This window comes from Dasypus novemcinctus, chromosome 4 (assembly GCF_030445035.2).
Source record: "Dasypus novemcinctus isolate mDasNov1 chromosome 4, mDasNov1.1.hap2, whole genome shotgun sequence".
Lineage (NCBI taxonomy): Eukaryota > Metazoa > Chordata > Mammalia > Cingulata > Dasypodidae > Dasypus > Dasypus novemcinctus.
This window is the reverse complement of record NC_080676.1, coordinates 65,198,513-65,215,274: the sequence shown is the minus strand read 5'-3', so window position 1 is coordinate 65,215,274 and position 16,762 is coordinate 65,198,513. Positions and strand designations below refer to the sequence as shown.

At 35.3% G+C, this 16,762-nt stretch overlaps 1 protein-coding gene across 1 annotated transcript in view; it reads left to right on the top strand.

Annotated features, from left to right (window-relative positions):
• Positions 1-16,762, top strand: part of P3H2 (prolyl 3-hydroxylase 2) — a 184,946-nt gene that overhangs the window by 130,748 nt on the left and 37,436 nt on the right. Inside the window, exons 2-3 of the mRNA XM_004469615.5 lie at positions 14,274-14,426; positions 15,757-15,946. Coding sequence (XP_004469672.1) covers positions 14,274-14,426; positions 15,757-15,946 — 343 coding nt within the window. The remainder of the gene's footprint in view (positions 1-14,273; positions 14,427-15,756; positions 15,947-16,762) is intronic.

Below are 16,762 nucleotides of genomic sequence, written 5' to 3'. Positions count from 1 at the left end.
TTGGTTACTATTTGCCTGGAATATCTTTTTCCAAACTTTCACTTTCAACCTGGTTGTAGCCTTAAAACTGAGATGAGTCTCTTGTAGATAGCATATAAATGGCTATATATACACGTATACATATATATATACACACACACACATATACATATATATATATATATTATCCATTTTGCCAGTCTGTGTCTTTTGATTGGGGAATTCATTCCATTAACATTCAATGTTATTACTTCTTCCTTTTTATCCTTTGGCTTTCTATTGTCATGTCTTACTATTGTCTGACTTTTTACTCTTTAATTTACCCTTCCTAATAATCTTCATTTCTACACTCTTCTCCAAGTCTCTCACCATTGTTTTTTTCCTTTCATGCTGCAGCCCTCTCTTTAGTATCTCTTATAAGTCTGCTCTTTTGGTAACATACTCTCTCAATGTCTGTTTGTCTCTGAGGACTTTAAACTCACTCTCATATTTGTAGTACACTTTTGCTTGATACAGAATTCTTGGCTGGCAGTTTTTCTCTTCCAGTATCTTAAATGCATCATACCACTTTCTTCTCACCTCCATGCTCTCTGATGAGAGGTTGGCACTTAATCTTATTGGAGTTCTCTTGTATGCTTTGATTTTCTCGTGCTGCTTTCAGAATTCTCTCTTTATCTCTGGTTTTTGTCTTTCTGAGTAATAGGTATTTTGGAATATCTCTATTCAGGTTTATTCTCTTTGGGATGCTATATTAGTCAGCTAAAGGGGTGCTGATGCAAAACACCAGAAATTGGTTGGTTTTCATAAAGGGTATTTATCTGGGGTGGGAGTTTACAGATACCAGGCCATAAAGTATAAGTTATTTCCCTCACCAAAATCTGTTTGCACATATTGGAGCAAGATGGTTGCCGATGTCTGCTAGGGTTCAGGCTTCCTGCGTTCCTCTGGGCTCAGCTCTTCTGTTTTCTCCACAAGATCAGCTGTAGCCTATGAGGCTCTCTAGGCTTTGCCTCTCTCCACAAGGTCAGCTATAGACTATCAGGCAAACGGCTCTGTCTCTCTCCCTGGGGCTCCAGGTTCAGCATCAACCTCCAACATCAAAAACCCTTAGCTCTGTCCTTTACCATGCCTTTTATCTGTGAGTCCCCACCCACCAAAAGGTGAGGACTAAACACCCTACTGGCAAAAGAGGTTTACTTAATTACTTAATCAAGTAAACCTATGAATCCAATATAATTTAATATGCCCAGAGGAAAAGATCAGTTCACAAACATAATTCAATATTTCTTTTTGGAATTCATCAATAATATTAAATGGCTACAGATGTGTTGTCCTTTTTTACATAAGGGTTGGGAAGTTTTTGTACATTTTTTCCTCATATTCTTCTGCCCTTTTTCCATTCTCTTCCCCTTCAGGGAAACTAATAGCTCATATGTTTTGCATTTTGTTTTGTCATCATTTCCCTGAGTCCTTGTTCATACATTAGTGTGTTCTTAATTACTCTTTAATCATGATTACCTCTTTAATCATGTTTTACTTCAACTCTTTGAATTGATTTAGGAGATTTGTGTGATTATCATTGATCAGTTATCTTGAATCCTGTATCTCATCAGGATATTTCATTTTTTCCTTCAAATGGGCCCTATCTTCCTGTTTCTTAAGATGGCTTGTAACATTTTGTGATGTTTAGGCATCTGAACATGTTGGTGAATTTACTGTGATGGTCATTTTCTCTCTCTTGCCTCATGGTTTTTGTTGTTGTTTTTTTTTATGGCTTTTCTTTGATTTTGGGTTTAACTTATTCTGAGTCTTTGAAATTCCCTCACTTAATTTATCAAAATCAGGTCAGTGGGAAGTGGCTGTGGCTCAATCAGTTGGGCTCCCGTCTACCATATGGGAGGCCCTGGGTTTGTGTCCCGGTGCCTCCTTGTGAAGACAGGCTCACCCACAGACACTGCAGAGTGCCACCCGGCCCTCAGATGCCACAGAGCACCAACTCAGCAAGGTGATGCAACAAAAAAGGGAGACATGCAAAACACAGAACAGCGCACAATGAATGGACACAGAGAGCAGACAGCAAGCAAGCCACAAGGGGGGAGGGGAAATAAATACAGACACAGAGGAATGCACAGTGAATGGACACAGAGAGCAGACAGCACACACACACACACAAAAAGCCACAAAGGAGGGGGATATAAAAAAAAATCAAGCCAGTGATTGATTTTGCACTAATGTGGTGCAGATGTTCAGGGGTGTTCAGGACAGGAGAGACCTAAAAACAGTTTTTCTCCTGCAGTTTTCCAGGTGACCAGCAGATTGCACTCATCAATGAATTTTTCCACAGAGGTGTCTGTTTCAACTTCTGCTTGTCCGTTATTCTGGTCTGTCAGGGATGAGAGTCCAAGTGGGTTCTGCTGGCCAAATTCACTAAAGAAAAACCACTCTCTCCCATCCCTTTTCCCAGGGAGGAAGATATCTGTCCCCTCTCAGTCAGCTTGGCTGCATGAGCCAAAGGTTTAATCCAGGCTGCATGCCTTAATGTTGGGGAATGCATACCATTTCTATTAGTAACTCACTGTCATTGCACCAGCTCATTGTCTTGCTCATCTTCTCCAGGAGGCACCAGGAACCGAATCCAGGACATCCCATGTGGTATGCAGGAGCTAAATCACTTGACCCACATTTACTTCCCTGATTAGTCTTTTGAACCACTCTGAAGCAGGGAGGAAGGTTGTTTGGTCAAAAGATTTTGGAAATGTATAATACAATATCCTTTTCATGGAGATGAGCTATTACAGCAACATATTGAAGAATCTAAAAGTCATATCCTAAAGAAATATGTTTAACTCTTAATACAATTTACCTTATGCTTAATTAATTACAGAAGCAGTTTTTATAAGTCCCCTAAACTTTCAGCAAATTATACTTCTAACAAGGTAAATGTTGAATAAAAATTAGAGACTTTTTTCCTATTTTGGGTTTTACTGAGTCATTTATAATAGATTACCCCCCATTCTGGGAATTTCTTCTGGCTTTCTCTGGGCCAAAGATCTAAAGTGTGCTTCAAGGGAAGACCTTGCCCAGCACCCTATCAACCAACTCTCCAGGCAAGTTTCTTCAGTGCTGAGAAGATGTCTTCCTTTGGATGTCTTCCCATAATATCAAACACATCTAGCCTGAAAGAACATAGTTATTTACCCCCAACCCTCAGCCAAAAATTAGTAACAATATAAAAAGCATTCTAATTTTCATTGCTGTTACCACCATACTTCTAGTTGACTGGCTTTGAAATTTTAAAGATGCCCTTCATATCTTCCTTTATTTTGACCAACTAACTTCTTTGCCTTTATGTGAGAATAGCTTGTCAAGAAATTTGCTTCTTCTCCAGGATCCTCTTACTCCCAATTCATCCTCCAATAATCAGGCTAACCTTTCCACAACATGGAAAATATCATGTTGAACATATTCCTCTACTCACATGCCATTCTTCCCACTGACAAATGAAAAGTCTTCCATAACTACCTCAATATCTTAGTTTTTTCATAAATCCTTTTGGATTGAGACACAGCAGATTTTCCTAATATAATCACATACAGGTATATATAGATATATGCATAGATACATTTGCTTCCCTTTTTCCAAGAATACAAATCAAAATACTTAAGGACGATGACCAAAGAACCCAGTAATTCAAGCATTTTCAACATTATTTTCCATTATTGTGTAAACCAGACTTTTTTCATGAGCCAGATCAGCCTAAGTACTATTCTTCAAACACATCTGAGTCATTCTTATTTCTCCTTACTCACGCTGTTCTGCATCTGAGACATCCCTATGTTTTCTGTTCTTCAAGACCCCACTCCAATCTCACTTTCTCAATGAGGCCTGAACTTTCCTGGGTACTATGATTTCACATCTCTCCCAATTTTGACAGCTCTGTGTTGCTTGCTACTCATTCTGAGCTCTAGTCCTCTAAAACCTTATGTCTTAATGTTAATAGTTTGCATATGTCTTCTAGTGCAACTGGCCTGTGCTTAAAAAGTAAGGGATCATGTCACATTTATTTTCCATCTCTAGATGTCTGTCATGTATAACAATTCTTTCTATGGCAGAGGTGATTAGCAAAAACATGGGCCAGGTAAATATGTATGCACATTATACACACGTTTTTAGATAACAGTGACTGAGATCCCAATTGTGTGTTTGTGAATGTTTTAATAAAAGATGCCAATTCTAACCATACTTTTGCCATTAATTTTCTGGGCAAATCCTTTCTCCATCTGGAAAATGAAGCAGTGGGACTATATGATTTAAAAGGCTTTCCTAGCCCCCCATCCCTATGGCTAACAGAAGTTAGTGTTTATAACATCTGTGCATGCCACAAGAGTAACAGAAAAATTGATGCTACCTGATGTATTTAGTCTCAGAAATTCAGGTAGATTGGAACCTTCTTTCCAGTGTGGTCTGTTGACTGAGGAACAGAGAAAATATCTAGGTTTTTATTTAATCTGCTTACATGGCAACAATATTACATGTACTATACAGCCTAAAGATTATGCTCTTACTGAATGCTTTTAAACAAAGTGCAAGAGCGATTCTATTGGAATTTATGAAATGTTGAAAGAACCCCACCATCAAAATCACCTCTTTAATAAGACCATGTAGCTTGTTAGGCTGATAGCAGCCATTAGTTAGCTTGATGGGTAAAATACCTGGAGGGACCTTCATTGCTTCTTGAAGTTCCCTCCAGGAGGGGTCTTTGTTGTGAAACTCCCTTTAATTTGCAGCCATAGTGTGTTTCTTTACAGAACTGTAGTGTTTTGAAATACTTTTTGAAGTAAATTTCCCCATACCTGTAAAGGCCAAGAGAGTTCCCATTTCACAGAGAAATGTGGCATATTTATACCAAAAAGACACAAATGGAAAAACTTTCAATTTGCTTGTTTGTTTTTCCTGCATTTCTCAAGTGGAGTGATTTGGGTGAAATGTTAAATTTGGTTTTTAAACACAAAATGGAAAGTAGTCAAAATACTTTATAAATTGAAACGACAGAATTTATCTGTTTCTTACTAAACCCTAAAGTCATTCCCAAGTCATCAATATCTGTCTCTGAAGTTGTTGTAAAAATGTTATAATTTTTAACAGGGCAAGGACTAATTTATTTCTCTCTTCCCTGGCACACAAGCCTCCATCTGCAATCCATTCCAGAAGCATGAATACTTATGGGGAAAAAAAGGAAACAAGCCCACACTTTGATTCCCAGTCCCTGGGCCTCCCACTTCTCACCTATGATATGCATTTTATGCCTGCTGTTGTGTTATTTCACATAGCAGTGGTGCAAATGCACTAGAGAAAAAACTTTTGAAATGTCTTCTCATATTGTCAAAAGCAGAAAAATTAATTCCTGGTCTATATTAAACTATGTCACTGCTGATTTTTAAGCAGTATCTTAGAAGCAGAAAGCCCCTATCTATAGTTAAATTGCCATTTTGCTATCATATTTGTCAAATAAATTCAAATGATTGCAACATTGTACAGTTAGTGAAAAAACTGTGACCTGGCTGCTAATGACTGCAGAGACATAACACTGGTAGTGAGCAATTAGGGAGCTGGCTGTTGGCTCCAGTGATATGGTGGCCAGCTAGAACTTTCTTAATGGGTCACTAGGGAAAGACAACATTCATCTCAATTCATCATAATGAAAACCAGGCAGAAACAAAGCAGGAGTCAATGGTTAGCACAACAAGATTTATTTTTATACCGTGAAGTTCGTTAAGGGCTGCTCAGTCTTTCTCAGCACAAGGTTTTACTTGCTGCTGTAAATCATTGTTTCTATCATAATGTGCCTTTGTTAATAATGATCAACTCCTTCTGCCCTGAACCATAGAGAGAATTAGGAGTTTATCTCTTTGCTTCCTGAAGAATTTTACATTCCTGATATCTTAGCAACCTACCTGGGATTTAAATCAGTTTTGAGGAACATTTATTTCTGGTAAATAATAATACATGGCTTTCCAAAATGGGGGATGATCTTTAAATTTTTTGCTCTGAACAGAGAATGTGAACCAAAGGACATACAAGTCCAACTTTAAATACTTTTAAGGTGATCTTGGGAAAATTCCTTACTCTCTTTGAACTTTGGATTCCTCATCAGTAGAAAAAAGCTTAGTCAACTCAGGAGTCCCTGTAGATCTGTGACCTCATTTCTACCCAGCTCTGCCTTTTCTAAGTGGAAACTCAGAGCAGGTGACTTAATCGTAACTGTAACCATCGGTTGTCTCATATTTCAAATGTGGATGAAAATACCTGTCTACTCAGTACATGATAATATACTTTTTCATTAGAAAAAATTATCTGATCTAGTGTTCCTAAGAGATTGCTGAAGCTATAAAGACACTGATTTTAGCCTTATATCTGTGTTCAGAAGCTGGCTTGTTATCACCCAACTTCGGAAGGGCACAAGTTGGTGAGGGTCCAAGACCAAAGAACATACCTGGTATTTAGTCAGGCATAAGTTTATTGAGGCTTATGGACAGGAGAGAATCTTGGATGGTGGCCGATCAAAGACTTAATGAAGTTAGCACCCTGCAAAGAGACAGGGTAAATGAAGGGTGATATAAGGGGTCTCAGATAAAGTACATTCCATAGGGTATGAGAACAAAGTTCCTGCAAGGGTCACCTGAAGCATACACATGGGGTGTGATGATGTTTTCACTATGCTTTTAAGAAGGACATTTACCAAGAATGTTTACTGCTTTGGGAAAATTATAGTTTATGATAACATTTATGCATTCTGGGGAAGGTTGTTAACCTTTAACATATACCTAAGTCACGTAGGCGGCTGTGCTGAAGACTTAGGGATCCTGAGTACCCCCAGGGCTCTATCTCAAATAGGATTATTAAAGCATAGTTTTGGAGTTAAATGTGAGTTCAAATTCAAGCTTTACTAACTGGTACCTATGCGGCTTTGAAAGAAATTACTTAACTGCCTCTCTCCAATCCTCCGTTGCTTCAAATAAGAAATGATATTAACAAATTTGCAATAGTCCAACATAGGGACCATGCTTAGCAGAGATTCAATAAATGACATTTTATTACTTTTTTTTTGTTAGTGGTATTGTAAAGTGCTTTGTAAGCAATACAAAAATGTAGAAAGGTAAATTCTTCTTCTAAGGAGCAGTCTTTTGGACAAGCTCATGCCCATAATATGGAAGTCATGTGAGAGAGGAATACATTTCTGACTTTGCCTAGAGGAACACTGGATTTATATTTTAAAATCTATCATGAATAAGATTCTTTACGTGTTAAATGATGACTGCCACAACAGTCACAGAGCAGTGGCAAAACTGGAGTATGCAATGAGTAACATCTACCTTCAAAATAAATGGAGGAGCTTAAAGCTTTGTTTACACAAACAGTAGCAGGAAGCAAATGTCAGAAAGTCTTGGTCCAATCCCTCTTTATAGTAAATATTAGTCATTTTCTGACACTATTAACAGAGAATTCTGGACAAACACTGCAGAGGTTAAGATCCCTGCCCAGCTGTTCAGTCTTACCCTGTCCTAACAGTTTAGAACCAAAACAACAGTACCATACCAATAAACCGTGCATGTTAATTTCCCATTCATGGCAGATTTGACTTGCCCACATTCCATTGCTAAGATAGTACTTTCTTCTCTTGCCCAGCAAGCACCCAAGTCTTGGCTATTCTCTTGTTAGGACCTTAGACAAGACACAAACAGCTTGAGGGATTTTTTTTCAATTAAGCAGGCACTTATTTTTTTGCTAATATTTAATACATTGAATGATTTTTCCAAAAACATCAGGGACTTTTTGTTTTAAACAGTTTCTAATCTTAAATAACCTGTTCAGACCTTTTACTTCTTCACTTTAGTGTTTTCCTTACCTAGAAAGATGGTTTGTATTTAGATGGGAAACTTTCTAGCAAACTTAGCTAATGGAATCTCTTGTTCAGCTTAGCTCAGAAGGGTAGCTTCATTTGACAACTGCTCTTTACCATTAGCGTTCAGCATTAAAATGTAAACATCAGATTAGAACTTTACTAGAGTGTTTAGAAAGAGTAGTAATCAAGCACAGAACCACGAGTAATTTCAAGAAAGAGTATAAGCAATTTGGCAAAAAAAAAGTTCTTTAAAAAGGCATATTCTTCTTTTCCAAGTTACTCCATGGAGGAAATTATATTCCTTAGAAATGCCATTTCCCATCTAATTCTTACAAAAAAGCATTTGAAAGCTGTAAATATTTACTTATAACCATGACTACATTTTAGACCAAGGTTCCATAAATGCAAAGTTAAGCTAGTTTTCTACAATAGCATGAATACCTAACATTGATGTGTTCTTTAAAGCTGGAAATTCCTAAAATTTTTAAATTGAGATGTAGGAAAGAATTAAATACATTTACTAGAAATTTCCCTTACTATAAGACTATATCTTTTTAATAAATTATACCATGACCACGTCTAAAATAACTGAATTACCTTATTAAAGTAACTATTTTTTACATAATTTGATTTTAAAATGGAAATGAAACCAAAAAAAAATCTAAGAAAACAGGGAAATATACCAGTTTCCATTTGATGTATTAGCATATTATAGTTATTGTTAATGAGAATAAAAATTTAGTTTTGAGCTTCCTAGTAGTCAAGCCAAGATGGACAAAATAATTTATTATGTAGTCCTTTAATGCTTGGCAAAATCAATCTTACAAATTTGCCAAGAGAAACCACTTTGTTTCCCTGTAACTGAATTATAAAAGTAATATAGCATGTCTTTTTTACAAGTTATATTAATCCTATTAATGATGGTCTTATCACCAATAATTGTGAAAAAAGAATGCTAAGTTGCTTTGCATATAGCTATTTTTTATTGACTCTCTAAAAATCTGAGAGTATTATATGGCAATGTTTAGGAATTTCCTAAAATAAGAAAGAATTCTCATTAAATAGCCCCTCTTGACATCTGAAATACTATTTTCCAGGATTTAGTTTAATTCTGTAGGTCAAACAGTTTCCAAATTTTGTTTCAAATTTTCATGATTCTTTGAGTACTCTTTTACTATTTTGTTCAATTTATTTTAACTATTTATTTATTTATTTATTTATTTGGTTTTGTGAAGGAAAATACTATTGGGGTGACAAAAATTTGAGGTAAATTTGTAGACTTTAACAAGTGCTGAACCATTTATAAATACGTGTGGGGTTACTATTATAACAAAATGTTCTACCTCCATCAAAGGAAGTATAAAGTTTTTAACCCATGAAATTTTATTGTTTAGCATGATGTACATGCTATAATCTTGTAACTTCTTTCTTCTCCAGCCTGTGTAGTATATAGTACTAGGTAAAATTTTAAAATTCTGCTGTGACTTAGAAATAGTAAGTTTTTTGTGTCTAGTAAAATGCTTTCCAGTTGATAAGAAACGTGATGTGGGGTTAAAGATTCATAAAGTTGCTATCTTGTGAAACTTAACTAAAGAGGTGAAGCAAAAAGTATAGCACTTCATCAAAATGTAATGCATGGTGTTATATGAATTCCCAAAGTTAGGGTGGCAAAAATAGACAAAGAATTTCCTAATTTATTGAAAATCACGTTTCAGTAGAACAATAGAAATTACTTAACTCAGGCTTGATGCTTTTAAAAAGGCCTTCAGAAGAAATATAAAAAATATTCAATTTCAGAAGTACACAGAGGTTTTTACATACTTTAATGTGCTTAAGAATGAGCCCCTTTCTTTTGCTGCATGTCTCACAAGATGGTCTCAATTATATATTCAAAACATTTGAGCTTTATATTTTTCCTAATTCAATAGAAAGGGAACTTGTATATTTTCCCTACACTTGGAAGTTTTAGATTTTTTTCCTCTTTTGTGCTATGTGTCTGTCTTCTGAATTGAGAATATTGCCATAGCAAGGATGAGCAAAATGCTGAAGAGGAGAAAGTAACAGAGGGAATAGAGAAGAAAGGGAAAAAGTTAGTACATTGTGTTATTGAACACTTTTAAAAGTTATTATTTATAAAATCAGTTAATAGATGATAACAGGTGTCCTTTGAGCACATTATTTCTACAAGGATTTGAATAATCATTATTGAAACCCATTTTCAATGAGCACTTAATCTGCTAAGAAAATTTATAAATATACTTCCGTTTTTAATATTCATAGACATTAAAACCCAGGCAGATTTTGAAATCAGCTTCAGTCTGGTATATGGCAATAGCTCCCACACTTAATACAAATACTGGTGCAATTTCAAAGTTTTCAGTGGTCTAATGGCAAAGTGAGAAAAATAAGGATAATGCAATAAATTTTTCGTAATGGTAAATTAATTCATGTTTTAAAATTTGAGATTACTTATTTCATGCAACTATTCTTTTATTGATGTTTTACTTAGCAAAATAAAATTAGGCAACTCTGTGTGAGTTCCTCCTACACATGTGCTTTTAAAAAAATGTGCTTGCCCATAAAGTCCGAAAGTTTGATACAAAGAACATAGTACTTGAAGTTAGAGATCTCTTCCCACCCCTTCTCATGCCAGTGCTGATGATGATGTCATTTATTTTTTCATAGTAGTTATCATAATCTGAAATAGTATTCTGTACTTATTTACTTGAGATTTGTCTGTGCCCTCCTGGAAAATGTAAGCACCAAGAAAACAAAGATCTTGTCTTGACCTTTTAGGTATTAATTATCACTGAATATCATAGTGCCTGGCACAGAACTGGTACAAGATAAATATTTCCTGAGTAAGTGAATGAGTGAAATAAAGAAGTTGGTTTTAATTTGAATACTAGGCCTATGTGTGTTTTCTTGAATAGGGAAATGATGAGGAGACATAAAATTTACCCAGTTTGCAGGGATAAGTTTGCATAATGGCATAAAGGAGGAAGTTATGCTACAAAGATAGGCTGAGGCCAAAAACTTAAGCTTCTTGAATATCATGATGCAGAGTTTCAAGAATCTTTTTTGTGGGCATTGGGCAGCTACTGAAGGTTTGGAGCAGTTAGCATGTGCTTTAGCAATGCCTTCTTTACTGTTGGCTATGGAAATGATTTGGTGTCAGAGGAGTTCCATTCACTCACCAGTTCAAGGACAGAAAACTCTGAATGTTAGTAGGGTGTTGATTTAGTCAGTGTTCATTTCTTTTTCCATGTAGTATGACTGCCACATACCGTTGTGCTTCTGGGTTGGCAGGGGAAAATGTTTCCTTAGCTCTTCATACCCTGAGATGAAATGACCCAGTACTTCTGGAAGGCATTTCCTACCAATTTTTCTCATATTTCAGAGGGGGCAGTTGCCTCTTTTGAAAGTTTCATCTTATTGTCAATTCATTCCCCCTTCTTCAATTATTCCTTGTTTCATAATTAATTTTTCTAATGTATAGTTACTCTTACATTAGAATTACCCTCTCCTGTAATTTGTCATTTTAGGTCCAGTTTGGAGCCTTTAAATACAGTTTGTTTATGGTTTGTTTCAGTGGAGTAGCTGAAATCCATTACCTACAAGACTTCTGAAAGCCCAATCCAATATGGCCTTACATGTTACACACACATGTTCTCCTGCCACTTCAGATGTATAGCTAATTTCCAAAATAGAGCACAGAGATATCAGACTGCCAGTTAAAGCAGTGACCTATTGTGTAGACTCTGGCAGCCAATTCTAGTTTCCTGAAGTGGCTCACAGTAATGTAAACATCATGGTCAGTTCGTGAAGGACTTTTATGGCTTAACCGTAAGTCATGGAATCTCTTTGTATTTATATTGGAGAAGATGATTGAGTTATAAAAGGGGGAAAACACTAAATAAAGCAAAAAGCCACTGCGGTCAAATTTAAGGAAAAGAAGCAGGGAGTCAACATTGACTGACGGTTTTCAAGAACCACTGAATTCCATTCATTTGTAATAACCAGTATTGGAAATTCTCAATGCATAATACTAGACAGCAGAAATGTGTGTATTAAACTTACCTCTTTTTAATAATTTAGAACTTATGACACACCCTCACATGTTATATACCTTTTTGTATGTACAAGATTAACTTGGAAGATTTTCTCCCTCTCTTTTCTTAACTATATCATAGAAATCATCTTTATGTAAAGTAAATGAAAAATAAAAAGATAAATAAGCCATGTAGTCCTGGTCCTCAGAGGACTCTACTGGGAGAAACAAATATACACAGATGGATATAGTATACAGCAGAGTATAATAAGTGTCAGTAAATACATAAGGGATAAGATGGCATTGCAGTTCTTGATTATAGCTAGAGGGCTGGGGAAAGGTCTTTTAGAGAAGGCAGGATTTAAGCTTGGTCTTATAGAATAGGTTTGTTTTCAGTAAGGAATGGTAGAGCAACTAAGGATTCCAGGTCATTGAAATGGACTAAGGAAAGGCATGAGATAAGAAAGTGAAGAACATCAATTTTTGTGTTCCATCAGCTTTAATGACTGATGCTATAGAACACAGTACACTAGTGCTAATCTGTCTTGTTCATAACTTAGTTTGTCTTTCAACTGAAAAAAAAATTTTCAACCACCACAAATACTTTACTATATCCTTAAATTGTGTGTTCATGGAAGCTATAAACTCTACCTCTCATTAATGGGAGTATACTCACATCCTTGAAATGTAAGATCATTTATAATTATATACTGTTGCTTATTTCTTTAGTAATTTCTGAAGCATATTCATATGCATTACACAACTAAATCCTTCCAAAATCCCTATAAGGTAGTAGATTGTGTGGGATTTTATCGGCATTTTTCTCATAAGAGGGAACTGAACACAAATGTCTAAATGAATTTTTCCAGGATCACTTGCCAATGAGTGCAGATACACAAACAATTTAGAACCCATTCTTTTTCCTATACCTATATATTTGTCACTATGTAGATGTCCATACAATGCATATTTATCTGAATTGCCACATGAGAAATAGAAAAAATTGAAATTGAGAAAGAAACCAGATCCAACCTTATTAAGGTTAACAGCCAAAATAAATGTGGGAGCACAGAGTTGAGGACAAATATAAAAGTTGATGGGCAAACCTCATTTCAAGCAGGCTTTAATGGAAGAAAAGTCAATAGCCAAGAGTTTATATATTAAAGGGTTATAAATGAGAAGGTTTTATAATTACTATTACTATTAAAACCTAACATGCCAAGCCTTGAAATAGAGTAGTGTACATTTTTTTTTGTAGTGAAGGCTACAATTCTTTATGTATTTCCAGAGTGCAATGACTGGGGACCCGTGAACATATTCTTTCTGTTTATTAGTGATACTTGAGTGGTGAGACTATCTAAAAGCAGTCCTACTTAAGCCTCATCTACTGTTCTGTGATTTAATAGTTAGTGGTTCAACATAATAAGTTTTCATTTTTTCATACTTTAAAACAGATGCAACATACTTTGAATTTCATCAAGAAAAAAATTACCAATGTGAATATTCATTCAGATATATCTGATATGGGGTCTGTAGGCATTCTTCATGTCTAAAGCATTTGTCAAAATATCTTCAATTGAGTAAATTTAATTCCATTTTGTTAAAAATGTATCATTTCTTGTTTCATAAAGAGTGGTATATTAAATGCTTTTGGGGCAGATTTATAGTCTCATATAGTAGTTATTAAAATACTCCATTTTATTAATGAGAATCAAAGTTGAGAATCAAATATCTCAATCAAATGAGTAAGGTAGAGCATTTTATGCACTGCATTTAGCATCTTTTATGTACTGGAATATTTGAATACTTCCATGTGTTTTTTTTTTTACTTCCTAAAACCTGATAACAAGTTTAGTGGTGGGGACATATATGCCCAGTCCCAACCTTTGGAAAGTCGTGGTTGGATTATACTAGCTCAGGATGAACTGCAAAATGAGCAACAACAACAAAAGAAAAAAATTTTCAAATGTTGAAAACTTTAGTTTGGTTTGGAGGGGGCACATCTCTGGCAGCTCTATATTTTGATTCATAATAAAACAAACAGAGGCATCTAGATTCAATTTTCTGGAAAATACAGATGGCTTAGAAAAGAAGGGGGACAGAATGAATTTAGAACAAAATTATTTTATTCATTTTCATCAAAGCCAGAACATCCACATAAAACTTTAGAAATGGTTTATTAGCCTCCTGGTATTTGAGCACAGAGGTTTAGTACAGTGAATATGAACTGGCATCCTAATCTGGCCACTTTCAAGCTGTGGGACCGTGGACTAATCACTTTATTTATCTGAATGCTGTTTGGAAATAGTTGCCTTCATTTGGTTCTTTTTATCTCCCTAGCTTAACCAGCTGGAAAAAGCAGTGGAAGCAGCCCACACCTTTTTCATGGCCAACCCTGAGCACATGGAAATGCAACAGGACATCGAGAACTACAGAACAATGGCTGGAGTGGAAACATCCCAGTTGGTAGATCGAGAAGCCAAACCCCACCTGGTGAGCCCTGGAGGATCCCTGCTCACATGTGGGCTAGATGCTTCTAAGTTTCATTCGGTTTACAAAAGATTTGTATAAATGAATACCTCAAATTTATCCCAATTTCCAACAAGTAATATTTTGTATTTTCATAGTTCTCAGATGAAATATTATAATTATCAGGGTTGAAAAGAAATTGAGAGAAAATATGAAATGAACTGAGAAAAGCAGTATAATATGGTGAAAAGTATTGCACGATATAATTGTCTCTAAACCCCACTGAGCCAGCTCTCCCTCCCCATCACCCTACCCTCCCTCCAATTTTAAAATTTCACACATAGGAGTTGAGGCTAATGTGAGTTGCACAGGGTTACATTATGGCTTCTCAGCCTCTTAGTCTAGTGTTTTTATCCATTTCAGCTAATTTTCAAACTCTGCTTTTTAAAGCTGCTTAATCATTTGTTTAAATGAAATTTTACCTGGTATCCCAATATGTTGAAAGTCCTTTTTTCACTTTTCACATCACCATTCATAATATGTGGTCTAGAGATCTTAGAAGATCACTACAGAAAAGGATGGAAAAGGATGAGAAAGGAAGATTTTACATGGAAGCCCCCCACCCCCCACCAATTGAGCAAGCCCTGGAAATGGATGTCACTTCTCACTTCTAACCACAGCCATTGTATAGCACTTGTTTCATGGCCCTCCCTCAATGCAAAACATTTTGAAAATACAGCCTTTGAGTGTACTCAGGAAGAAAATGAAGTTGCTTGGTGTCGATTTGTTGCAGCAGTCGACTTGCTCAGTAAGTGCCACCTCTCACTAATATTATTTTTGATAGCACATTTTAATAATTGTCCTATTAACTAAAGTCCATGATTTAACTTAGGGTTCACTGTTTGTATAGTATGGTTCCATAGATTTTTAAAAGATTTTATTCTGTAACCATATATATACAATCAGAGATTTCCTTTTTTAATCATTTTCAGATATATATTCCATCATTGTTAATTGCATTCACGATGTTGTGATACCATGACCACCATCTGTTGCCAAAACATTTCCATTATTCCAAATAGTAACTCTATACACTTTAAGCTTTAACTTCCCATTCCCTATCCCCACACCATGCCCTGGTAATCTGTTTTCTAGGTAATGACTCTGTGAGTTTTTGATTATTCATTATTTACAATTAGTGGAAGCCAGGGAAATCACACTTTATCTTCCAGAGAAATCCTTTGCCCTCATTGGCTCTAGAGCCCAATGACACCACGAATCAAAATGATCCTGAGTCTACTATTCAAAATCCCCTTGGGGAAAAAAAAATTACTTTTTTCCTGTTTCTTTGTAGGTGAGTTACAGTACAGGAGTTAAACACTATGAGGCTGATGACTTTGAGCTGGCTATCAAGTACTTTGAACAAGCTTTAAGAGACTACTTCAGTGAAGATATGGAGTGCCGAGCCCTGTGTGAGGGGCCTCAGAGATTCGAAGAGTATGAGTATTTAGGGTATAAAGCTGGCCTCTATGAAGCCATTGCAGGTAAAGCTTATTTTTTTTCTTTTTTTATTACCTGATTATAAAAATACTGCGCTTCTTGAAATTATTACAACACTGTAGATGTATTGTAAAAAGTGAAAGACTCTCATAGGTCTATCCTATCCTATCTCATACAGATAGATTTATATTATTAAAATCTTGGTGCATATGTTCCAAACATTTTCATATACAGATGAAAATATTTATGTTTCATTATCTCAGTTTTATAAATATAGGCAATACTGCTTTTCAACATATTTTTTGCTTTTATTTTATGCTTTCCAATATATTGTGGAATTCTTCCCATGTAAGTACAAGTAGATCCATTTTATTGTATTGAAGTCTTGGATAATTCATTACATGAATGTATCATAATTTATTTCACTAGTCTTTTATTGATGAATTAATGAGGTCATAATTTTTCATTATTATAAATAATGTATCAGAGAATACTTCTGGATACTCTTCTTCAGTTACTTGGAAGAATATTTGATGATATTGGAATTTAATACATTACAAAGTGGCATTAAAAATAAGTAGGTAATGTATATTATACAGTAATTGGGTTATTGGCTGGCTAACCATTTATGTGGTAGAGGAAGTATGTTCTTAGCCTCATACCATACATGAAAATGAATCCTATTTCTATTAAAAATATAAGTGCAAGAAAAATAAAACTGCCAGAAGAAAATGTAGGAGAATATTTGTAGAATAGTAGGAAAGGAAAAGCTCCTTTTAGCATGACAAAAGACAAGAAAAATAAAGGAAAAGATAGACTTTATATAAGATTTATTAATGCAAATATTCCAGTAAACCAAG